Source organism: Panulirus ornatus, chromosome 58, assembly GCF_036320965.1.
Source record: "Panulirus ornatus isolate Po-2019 chromosome 58, ASM3632096v1, whole genome shotgun sequence".
In the NCBI taxonomy this organism is placed as follows: domain Eukaryota; kingdom Metazoa; phylum Arthropoda; class Malacostraca; order Decapoda; family Palinuridae; genus Panulirus; species Panulirus ornatus.
This window is the reverse complement of record NC_092281.1, coordinates 33,664,779-33,677,464: the sequence shown is the minus strand read 5'-3', so window position 1 is coordinate 33,677,464 and position 12,686 is coordinate 33,664,779. Positions and strand designations below refer to the sequence as shown.

The 12,686-nt window shown below is 44.7% G+C and overlaps 1 protein-coding gene across 1 annotated transcript; it reads right to left on the bottom strand.

Annotated features, from left to right (window-relative positions):
* Nucleotides 1-11,080: 11,080 nt before the first annotated feature.
* LOC139766731 (putative nuclease HARBI1) lies at nt 11,081-12,466 on the bottom strand. The gene has a single exon (XM_071695652.1). The coding sequence runs from the start codon at nt 12,464-12,466 to the stop codon at nt 11,120-11,122; it is 1,347 nt and encodes a 448-aa protein (XP_071551753.1). The 3' UTR covers nt 11,081-11,119.
* Nucleotides 12,467-12,686: the final 220 nt, after the last annotated feature.

The window sequence follows — 12,686 nt, the reverse complement described above, 5'->3', positions numbered from 1 at the left end:
TTGTTGACTTTCAGATAAAGATAGATATATAGATAGATACATAGTTAGATTGATAGACTGATAGAGCGATATTTAGATAGGTATATAGATAGATAAGTTTCATCAATACTGTATCTTACGCCATCTCCTGTTGCTGGACATATGTTCAACCAACATTGGGAAAACCTCCAGTAGACCTTAATGTAAAGCAAGATAATAACAAAACCTGCAATAAAAGAATACGATCAACTCCCCAGTGCAGAAATATTGTGACCAGAAAGTCTTCTAGCAAGATGTCAGACACTTCCACGGCAATCACGAACATAGCATGAAATATTTGAACATCAACAATAACAAAACTAATGATGATAATGAAACTATAACAACAAAAATGATAAACATATGGAAAATAGTGTTCTAGATGATGCCTCTAGAAAACAAACTTTAACGAAAACTGTGAAAAGAAATACCCATCTGGCTGATACGACACAGTAAAAGAACCATCCCACAACCAACTCTAAACTGAACCTGACTGTCCCCTAACAACGTCCTCTCAATGGTATTTATCTTACCAGAATCTCGTAGAACTTTCCAGAAAATCAAGAACTCTGCAGGCAAGGAGGGAGGAATGGCCTCTGGCTGCTGATGATAACCACATTATTCTATATATATACTTTTACCTACAACCGAAGGTTGACCGGCCAGCCCAAGTGGCTACAGAGGTTGTATCCATGAAAGAAACGGACCCACCAGCAGACGAATTCGGTTGGCAGGTTGTATCGAAGAAGAGGAAAAAGAAGGTTGCCCAACCAGCCCAACCAGAAGGGTGTAGCAAAGAAACGAAAGAAGGCTGCCCAACCAACCTGGGTGGTAGTAAGGATGGCTGCTCCACAACCCCAGGTCGTTAGGCAAACTGTAGCCATGGAAGAAAGGAAGGCTGCTCGTCCACCAGCCCAGGTACCGAGTGAGCGTGTAGCTATGCTGGCTGACCCACCAGCCCGGGTAGATAGCTACACCCAGATGGCTATGTCGGGTGCAGCAGAGAAACAAACCCCACAACTACTCCACGAGGTTTGCAAGCCTGCACCCAAAAAGATGAAGACGAAGGTTGCCACACTACCCAATGCACCACAACATGTCTAGAAAGGGAAAAGGTGGACAGAATGGCTGGAGGTCCCTCTCCAACAACAAAATCACCTTAGGAGCCAAGTTCCATCCATTATTGAATATATATATATATATATATATATATATATATATATATATATATATATATATATATATATATATATATATATATATATATATATACAAACTACATTGCAACTTACATATGAATAGAATCATCAAGCTTCACTATATTAACTTTACTATATTTGAATATAAACAAGGTCTAACCGAGGTTACTTGGTTGACCAAGACGTGAGAATATCATCAATTGGCCCTCCAGCCCTGGGTTCAAATTGTCGTTCTGACGTATTTCGAGTTCAGTGCTGATACAGGACCATTGATTAAAGGACTATCTTGTTAGTCTGTGTAACTTCGCCTGACTCAATCCACGTCTTCAATGGCTTTCTGTTACTACAAACGGGATTACAAAGGAAAGGCTTCCTTTGTTAGTTTCATGAATACCTTCGTTCAAATGAAGGGAAAGACTATTACTATGAAGCGGTACCTTATCAGCAGGAAAGAGCTGCAGCAACGGTATGAAAGTTACTGCAAGATACATAACGAACCCGTGGCTTCCAACGTAAACATCGGCCGCCATTTGGGTTCCCTCGGCATCATGTGTGACACCAAGATTGGACCCGTTGGGAAACAGGAACGATACTATTCTGGTATCATGTGGCTCGATGGCGCAGGATCACCAACTGAAATGCAAAGAAAATGGAGAAAGCCGCCCAAACGTATCATGAAGGCCGTGCAAGAGAAGATCGAGAGGAATCGATTGAGAGACGATATCGCTCACAGTATATTGAAATTTATGCCCAAGACTTCCCTGATCTCCAGACACAGCCAGTCACAGAGACCACCAGCCCCGCTTCCCAGACACAGCAAGTCACAGAGACCACCAGCCCCGCTTCCCAGACACAGCCAGACACAGAGACCACCAGCCCCGCTACCCAGACACAGCAAGTCACAGAGACCACCAGCCCCGCTACCCAGACACAGCCAGTCACAGAGACCACCAGCCCCGCTTCCCAGACACAGCAAGTCACAGAGACCACCAGCCCCGCTTCCCAGACACAGCCAGACACAGAGACCACCAGCCCCGCTTCCCAGACACAGCAAGTCACAGAGACCACCAGCCCCGCTCCCCAGACACAGCAAGTCACAGAGATCACCAGCCCCGCTCCCCAGACACAACCAGTCACAGAGACCACCAGCCCCGCTCTCCAGACACAGCCAGACACACAGCCCACCAGCCCCGTCCCCCACACAGAGCCACAAGATCCTGATATTGAGAAGACAAATGAATTTCTCGATGATTTTTTGCTTTCACTGGAGAAGAACTGATGAGTTCCTTATAGACAAGAATCTATATAAGTTCACTTATGGAGTGAGATCTTTGACGGAGCTGTGCTGCCTATAGCACAGCCTACCAAAGGGTGATCTTTGCTGTCGTGCAGTAACCTCATGAGGGCGGAGTCCGGCTGCACTTTCTTTACCGAGGAAAAGATCTCTGCACTGAGTTTCTCCGTTGGCGTCAGGGTAAACACCCATCCCCCCCGAAGCTTGGTTACCTTTCCGTGGTGGGGGGGACTTCATGGATTGGGCAGTAGCAACCATCGTTGGTTGCTTCTGTTCAATCCATGAACGAAAAACCAAGCATCTTGAACGTAATTGTCGTATAAATTCACTTGGTGTCAAAACTGACGCGAAAGCGGTTGTCTCAATTTTGTCAGAAATGTTTGTGCGTTTCGGCCTGATGGCGGGAGTCGGTTTGGCGCTGTGGTCATGAGGGAATACGAGGAAGATTGGCAACCGTCCCAGAAGTAGCTACAGTGAGGCCCAGCAGCTGTCCCTAATACTGTGGAAGGCACTCATGTAAGGTGTGCAGTGAGACGCAGCAGTAACAAGGGAAACGGACAACCAAAACAGCAATCTTGATCATCAGGAGGCTATACAATGCTCAGAGTAGATAAGAACGATTATTGTATGGCTTCGCTCAGAGGATGAAAATCTTAGCCGTGAAAATCAACAAGTAAAATAACTAGTAGTTAGTGGTAGTGAAGTGGAATTACCGCATTTCTGTGGTCTTAATAGTAAAACGAAACTTTTCGTTTTCTCCATCAATCTAGAGGTGTTGTAGACCACCATCCTTAAGGTTGTAAGGTAATGGTAACTACAAGGTTATGACCTCAGCAAATTTGTAATGGAAAGTGCAGGAAATGTGGTAATGTATATAATATAAATTGTATAGTTGTATAATAAATGTGTAAAAAAAATTTTTCTCTGTTCCCGTTCATTTTCAAATACAGGTAAGTTTTCTCTCTAACGAGGTGGGATAAGCTACGTGCACTCGGCTTATGAATGTGGTGACTTTCCCTTCATTACCACAATGGTGTGCTGAACTGAAGATGTAGAATTCCGTAGACGAAACTAAGATAGGAAATCAATCTACATCAAAAATTGAAGACGCCGCTGTGTGTGTGTGTGTGTGTGTGTGTGTGTGTGTGTGTGTGTGTGTGTGTGTATACTACTTTAATCATTATCACGTGAGTCTTTTGAGAAAGGATTTGTACACTCGTGTTGCCCCGTCTCTTAACCTTGTAAGTGTAAAATATGTTTTCACTCCTGTGTGCATTCACACACACACACACACACACACACACACACACACACACACACACACACACACATAACCTATAATATTATCTAGTATTTACTTCAGACGGATATCTTACACCTTAATTATAAAAGCCAAAGAAAAATTCATAAAAACATATACATATATTTACACACGTGTAGATATATGTTATGTATTGAAATGTGGCGGAAAAATTCCTTATATATTAACAAACGTGATTGAGGACGTAAAGATTCTGGTACAAACATAATGGTTATTGTGATAAATGATTTGTTAATGATAAATATGTATTGTGTTGCATTATAATGGTTGTTCAGAACTAAGGTCTTTAAACCCGAATCAGTGAAATACTATCAGAAATAGAAAACCTGTTAAACATGAACATTTATGTTGATTAACCACAAAATATATTTTCCTCTGGGTATGTAAAATAAAATACAGTACAGGGAGCTAGTTTGAGGAAGAGTATTTCATATTTTAACAAAATATTTACCTCTAATAGCGTCCCTTATCTTTCGTCATCATTTCTTATGTTTCGTATCAAGAAATGTCTTTTATCTAACATAAAAATTCTGTCTAGGTATTTGATTAATGTTGTCCAAGGATGAGCTACATGCCACACGTGGTCAGGTCACAGTGGTGGTGGTCAGGTCAGTGGGCGGTGTGTGTGTGTGTGTGTAGCCCCTGGGTTCATGTTGGCCACAGCCACCCACCGGCCGGTGGTCAGCTCAGTGGGCGGTGTGTAGCCCCTGGGTTCATGTTGGCCACACCCACCGGCCGGTGGTCAGGTCAGTGGGCGGTGTGTGTGTGTAGCCCCTGGGTTCATGTTGGCCACAGCCACCCACCAGCCGGTGGTCAGGTCAGTGGGCGGTGTGTGTGGCCCCTGGGTTCATGTTGGCCACAGCCACCCACCGGCCGGTGGTCAGGTCAGTGGGCGGTGTGTAGCCCCTGGGTTCATGTTGGCCACAGCCACCCACCGGCCAGCCGGGCGGTAGTTTATAACTAAGACTGGTAGTTTCACATGCCACTTGGAGTGTCCCTCACTACAGAACTTGAGCAGCTCTTATCCTGAGGTGGAGCAGTTGATCCTCTCCACCAGGCTGGTACACTTGGTCTGCACCAGGTGGCTCCCTCCTGGTCATCCTGAGTGGTTGGCTGCTGTGTGGGATTTAATGACCATTGACTTGTGAAGGTCATTAGACCAGCCATCATTTGATCATCTGATAAAACATGAAGCAACGCCAAATATTACATGATCCACCTAAACTATTGAGAATGATGAAGTCTGATATTGTTACGTTACGTCATCCAGTCTTGCCACTCACCTGTTACGGTAATCACGACTACATACATAGTGTTGTTACGACTGATATTACTGTATGTACTGTAGTAAAGTACTGTGGTTATGTGGACACCAGACGAGACCATCATTATGATGTGTCACCAACATATATCTATAATACTTCTATAACCAGCATCATCAAGAAGGTTATAACAGTATTATCCTTGTGTCACCATCATGTATCTATAATGCTTCTATAACCAGCATGATCAAGAGGTTATAACAACATTATCCTTGTGTCACCAACATATATCTATAATACTTCTATAACCAGCATGATCAAGAAGGTTATAACAACATTATCCTTGTGTCACCAACATATATCTATAATACTTCTATAACCAGCATGATCAAGAAGGTTATAACAACATTATCCTTGTGTCACTGACATATATCTATAATAGTTCTATAACCAGCATGATCAAGAAGGTTATAACAACATTATCCTTGTGTCACCAACATGTATCTATAATACTTCTATAACCAGCATGATCAAGAAGGTTATAACAACATTATCCTTGTGTCACCAACATGTATCTATAATACTTCTATAACCAGCATGATCAAGAGGTTATAACAACATTATCCTTGTAGTTGTTGGATCAGTGTAGAGCAGAGCAATACCTGGTGAACATTACTTCCTGGTGGCCGCCATAAATACCACCAGTGTTTATAAGCTCACACATCACCAGGGGTTAAGATATGGTGTTAGCCCTCACTGCTCTATATAGCACCAGCCACGGTGGCTGGGCCTCCAGGTTACACCTCACTCCTACTCTTCTGTATCCCTAACTTCCTTGTGATCATCTCACTTTGAATAACTAGATCTTCACATAACAGTTGTTTGTTTATTTGTTGTTGTTGTTGTTGTTGTTGTTGTTGTTGTTGTTGTTGTTGTTGTTGTTACATGATGTAGGTTTATGTTCTGCCACTGGACGACTCGTTCTCTGATCTTACCCAACAGATAAATGTTTGTGTCGAGACTCGTCAAGTGCTTATCATACGGAGTCTGTAACACGTAAGTCTGTCTATCGTTCACTATACTGGATAGTAACTGGTAAAGGTTATTAAAGATATCTACAACAGAATCTGTGCCACACAACAAAACATACAAATCACAACATGATGACATGTTTGACCATCAGCAGGTAAGGTCATCAAGCCGCACCATACATACGTCAGACAGTAACATCAGTTGTATAACAGGATGTATATATGTTGTTGGATTTAAGGGCTATCAGCTTGTGGTCATGAAGCCAGAATGTGAACCATAAGTTCAACATAAAATGATCGTCCAGGTCCAGCAGGTAGCTGCATATGAAGCTATGAATGTCTGTCTTCATTACTGACTACGTAGAGGGAAGGGTTTGGGAGGAAGGGGAGTGTGGTGGAGTTTGTTGGAGGGTTTTCGGGAGTGTTGTGAGGAAGAGATAGAAAAACAGACTGAAAGGAGGAGGGTAACAAGTCCTTGGGCTCAGCCCAGGTGCTACATTGTCAGTCAAGCAAGACATCTAAAATAATCGCCAGGTTGGTTGGTTATTTGGGCTTGTGGCTCATCCACTGCCAGGGTTAATAAAGTCAACAAGTTAGTCATGATCCTCAACCAAAAATACTTGAACACCTTCACGTGTTGAAGATATTTGTAAGGTCATACACACGCTCACTAAATATTTGGCCCATATAAGTAAGGTTTTCACTCCTTTTGATTGCAAGGGTCATACCTGCGGTAAAGGTCATGTTATAACCATCAATTGAATCATCTTGAAGAGTTTTCCCAGAGGTTCAAGATAATTCTGAGACCGTACACGCTCTCACCCTGTTTGGTGGATTCAAACGTACAGCGACATATGGAAGGTGAGTCAGTAATGAATCCTTTATATATTCTATTTTTAAGTCAGCTAACAATCCTTTCAACGTATTATTGTGTGAACAGATGGAACAACCTAATATAGAAAGATGTACATCCAAGAAAGTCATCAGTGACGACAAGTAAGATAGAAAAACCTGAGAAATGGTTGTTGGTGATAGTGTGAACAGTATTATTATTATTACCACACATCACCAGCACACCTTTGATGGCGCTCCTACACCTTCGTGGCTGCTGCACTCTACACAGGAGCAGGGGATGATGGACACCTTTGAGCAAGAAGAATTCCGACGAGACTGTACTATTTCTCTCCGTCCTTTGAGGATGACACAGCCTTGCTAAGGACGACTTGTCACTGGTAGTGACACAGCTGACGGATGGAGTCCTGTTACACCTTGTGAATAATATCTCATGACCAAAACAGTAGACTGGCCAGGTTGACAAGCGTATTGTGCAATTCAACTGACTAATGATATGATCAAGAAAATTACAAACATAAATATCTCTTGTAAGGATCAAATCCATGATGAAACAAATATAGTTAGAATGATTAATGAAACAGAGTGTGGGAACTGACACAGCTTTGTAATGCTTGGTCAGTTACGAATGATTAATACGAAAGCGTTAGGTATCGACCCGAAGGAGAACATGTATACAAACTTTATAGAAGACATATCTATAGGTAGGTTTACACTTACGCACTTTTGTGTTACGGCCTGGTACGGCGTGGGCCGCACCAATGTCGCCCTAAAGTCGCAGCAAAGCGTGCCCATGACACTGGCGGCATCTGTTGCGGCGCGCCAAATCCGTACGGCGCCGCTCAGATTTTAAAACATTTCAAATTTTCGAGCGGTACCGTGCGGCTTGATGACGCCGCACGAAACCGTAAGCGGCGTGGCGCGGCGCCTAAACAAACCCCGCAAGAAACCGCCCGGGTCCGCACGGTTCCGCGCCACACCGTGCCACGTACGGCCTTGAGCGGCTTCATGCTATCCGTACGGGAGTGTTACGGCGTGCTGGTACGGCGTCTTGCGGCGCCCGTGCGAGAGTGTTACAACGTCTTCATACATGATTCATACATCTTGCGGGGCATGCGGCGTGCGTGCGGGGTCCGTGCGGGGTCCGTGCGGCGCCTTCCTAGGGGATTGTAGGGAAAGTTGCCGCGTGCCGCCTGGGGAGGTGTACAAAAGGGTCCGGACAGAAAACGGGGCATCATTCGCGCTCTGACAGCCAGACGACACACTTTACCAGCCACTCTCGCTCCACTTTACCACCCAGATGCCTCGTAGGAAGACCACCCCTATGCCTACCCAGGGGTCCCAGGCCACCCAGGACACCCAGCCTGCAGAACCGGAGGAGAGGTCTGAACCCGTGGAAGAGCTGCCCCCTGAGGTCAGCCTATCCAACATCGAGTACCAGGACATCGCAGGCCTGAGTGGTATCGTGCAGCCCAAGAAACGATACCGCCCCAGCAAGAAGGAAATTTCAGACTACAAGTTCACACAAGAGCAGAAGGAGCAGATCGCCGAATTCAAGGAGCACCCTACTTTATACGACAAGCGGGACAAGCAATGGTCGAATCCAAGGGCGAAGGAGGAACTATGGAGGGAACTGGCACGGGGATTCGAAAATTGCACCTTCCAGCAAGTACACAAGTATTTCGAGGCACGGCGAACCGACTTCGGAAAAATAGAGAAGGAGAACAAGAGCGGGGCGGCAGCACGACAACGGACAACACGGGAGGATGAAATTATGTCAATGTGGGGATTCCTGGATGGTCACATCACCCACGAACCGACAATACCAAGCGAGCGGTTCTCACCTGCACCTGACGTCGCCACACCAACAATGGAAATAGGCGGAGGAGAATCATCCAGTGGTGACATGTCGGGCCTCTCTGTACTTCGATTCAGCGGAGGAAGCGGCTGCTGAAGCAGAGGAGGACCCAGCGAGGGGAGCGACGTGTTGGCACACCTGATTCGGCTGAAGAAGCAGTCCACTCGCAACTCAGCAGAATTATGGATCGAATGAACCAACTGATACCTGAAGGGCAAAGCAAGAAACAGCGTACCATCAACGTCTTCGTCCAATACATCAGAGAACACCTCGAGTTCGTGCCAGAAGAATACCAGCAGCCCTTCTTCAACACAGTCATCACTACGATTCACAAATTGGCGGGCCCCAAAGAAGAAAATGCCACGGAGAAAGCAGCTTTGGCTCGGGGGATGCCCATAAACTTGCCGCAAAATCAAACACCCAAAGGGACGCAGACGGAACCAGTGGCTTTAGCTCCCCAACCGATTCCTACACCATCACAACAGCAGTGGATCTCGCCTCAACCCCAGCCGCAACAAATATACTACCCATACATCCCTCAACAACACCACCCACAGCAGCAGCAGCAGGGTATACACAGCCGACACAGCTGCCGACACCTTCCTTCTTCAGTGGGCGGTCCACACCAGTCAATCTCCCCAACACATCGACTGGGCTGTCGCCACTTGTGCATAGCCTCACCAACATGTTGGACATGCCCGCTACCCCTGAGGCGCCACCCCCTACCCATGACGCAAGTCTGAATACACCAAAGACAACTGCCTCAAAATTCATCACTTCCTGCAGTCTGCCCGTCTCCCCTCATTGGAAGGATGACGAGAAGAACGACACCACACAGTGAAACACGTACTACATCAACACAAACACAAACACATATATTTATAATAATGAAATGTATGTTGATTTTGTAAACCCAACTAACTTTATAGAATTTGTGAATGTTAAAATATTTACTTGCATTTCTATTTCCCTTTTTTGATGCTTTTTTTTTATGTTATGACCAAATATATGCTGATATGCTTCTGACCTATGAACCTGAAGAATGAAATAACATGGCCAAAAAGATAACAGGAAATAATATGATATCAGAAAGATGAAATAAGAAATAAAATGAAACTATAAAATTACTTTAAATCATCTGAAAATATAATATGAAATATAATAGCACAAATATTAACTATGAAATATATGAAATACAATATAACTTGAAAATGAATTATAAACATGAATTATTAACTCATTGGATTTTTTAAGATAACATATATGAACTATGAAATAATTTGAAATGAGAACACATCTTTAACAATAACATGAATAAAGACAGACAGACAGACAAGTAAATGGGTCAATAACATGATATAATAACTAGAAGGGACAGAACATACATATAATAATGAGAGCATGATATAATGAACATGAACACATACTAATGATATTGATATCCTATTTATAGACTATTCAACTTTGACAATCAGAACGCACAGTAGATTGTCGGTATATATGAAACCCATGTAAACTCCCTAATCTCTCGATAGTTGGTTAACTGTAGCCGAGGTGTCCTGTGTGTAGTCACATCTCACAATGTCAGCTCGACCTGTTTGAGACCTGTATGGTATTCAGCCGCTAATCTCTGTATTGTTGGTTCACTGGAGCCGCGGTGTCCTGTGTGTAGTCACATCTCAGCATGTCGGCTTGACCTGTTTGTGACTACGTACCTGTGTGGTTCATCTCCTACTCCAACCGAGTAGGTACAACTCAATTACAGGTCCACTAATTTTATCTCCTCTCTATATGCAAATATATCATGTTAGACAATAGTACTTTAAAATCCTAGACATTGTACCACTGAACTATATTAAGCATATGCATTCACGCACCAACCATCAAGAGGATTTTGGCGCCAGAGTGTGAACTTTAATTATTTAAAACTTTTATATGTTCTTCCCAATATGCTTTTTATGTATTTTTAGTTTATTATAAGTGCACCAACCATCGAGGGGTATTTGGCGTCAGAATATGAACTTTAAATACTGTATTTATGTTATGACCAATATGCTTTTACATGTTTCTTTCTCATTCCTGTTAAGTTTCAGTTCAATATCTTCCAACACCATTTCATATAAGTCCCAATCATCCATCAAATAATCTCTATCACATTAATATGGCTATCAGACAATACACAAATATGGGAGTATCAAACAATGTTAAGTACATCATGAACTTTATTTACAATTATGTACATTCACTGGTTGGGTTGGGTTATATATATTTGTGTGTGTGTCCTCTAGTTGTCAGGAGGAGGTCGTCCTCGAGGAAACACCATTCGCTCTTGCCATTCCACTGCGCCTGCATCCGATGAGTAATACTGGGCCAGGTAATCTCTGACTGCCTTCGCTCGCCGTGTGTAGTTCGGTCCCCTTCTTGCCATGAGTTGTACCATGAGGTTCAGTGACTCCTCCCTCCAAGTACCAGGGACGACATCATGTTGTTGGTCCTCATGGTCGACAACGGTGCGATCAATTGGGTAGTGTTGCAGTGTCAGGTTATGCATGACACATGCACACATCGTTAGCTTCTTGCAAACAGGGACATCTTGTTGCATCGTCCTTCCGAAGATTCGCCATCTCATCTGTAGCAGCCCGAATGCGTTTTCCACCACACGACGAGCGCGAGATAGTCTGTAGCTGTATAGTCGTTCGGTGGGATCTTGTGATTGGTGGGAGTAGGGTTTCATCGTCCACGTCTTGAGAGCGAAGGCATCGTCGGCGACTATGTGGTAGGGGATGGGTTCGTCGTCGTTGGGCAGAGTTGTGTCATGAGGGAAGTGTGCACGGTTGTTATTAATGGCCCTGGCCAGGGTGCACATCTGCCAGGCACCTCCATCCCCAGCGCCTCCTTCTGTACCGACGTCGATGTACAAGAACTTGTAATTTGCATCGGAGAGGGCCATGAGGACGATGCTGTGAAACTTTTTGTAATTGAAGTACAGTGAGCCTCCACCTCTGGGTTTCTTGATTGCGACCTGCTTCCCATCCAGGGCTCCCACACAATTGAAGTAGTTCCACTTTGAGGCGAATCGTTGTGCTACGTTCTTCCATTCTTCTGGTGCCTTGGGGCACTTCATCACTTCTGGTTTGTAGCTGTCGATAATGGCATCGCAGACTATCGGGATAAACCGGCATATGGAAGCCTTGGAGACTATGAAGCTGTATTGGAGACTTGGATAGTCGTTCCCAGTTGCCAGGTGCCGGAGGGTGACCGCCAACTTAAGTCCCTCCTCTTGTGCATTCCGCATTCTAGTGTCCTTCTTCTTCAAAATGGGCGTCAGCCTCTCAACCATCTCCAGGAACAATTCTGGGTAGATGCGTAGGAAATTCTTGTGTCCTTCGGGGTCCTCTTTGTTCAATTCTTGTAGCAGCTGGTCGTAGTTTCCATATAATTGTCGCCGTGTCAGCCACTCCCGACTCCATAACCGCCCTGCCCTGCCGTCCTTTCTTCGCAATCGTTCTGGTGGGTGTGGCACTGCAGTACGTCTTCTTCTCCACTCGTAGACGACCTGGACTGCACAAATACAGAGTACAGCTGCCAAAATTCTCTGGGTCTCCTGGGGTGAGAGGCTCTGGATGTCCATACTGTATGCTGGCTGGCAAAAGAATGAGGCATGTGCTTGCCAGACCTCTATATATACCCTTGGTTCATATCCGACACGGTTTGGAACGGTGCATGTGCAACAATCATGCATCGTTCCACGTCGTGTCTCGTGCACATGTGCGCTCACTCCGCAACAACACCGCAAGCTACCCGCAACAACACCGCAAGCTGCCCGCGACACACCGCAACCACGGCAAGAG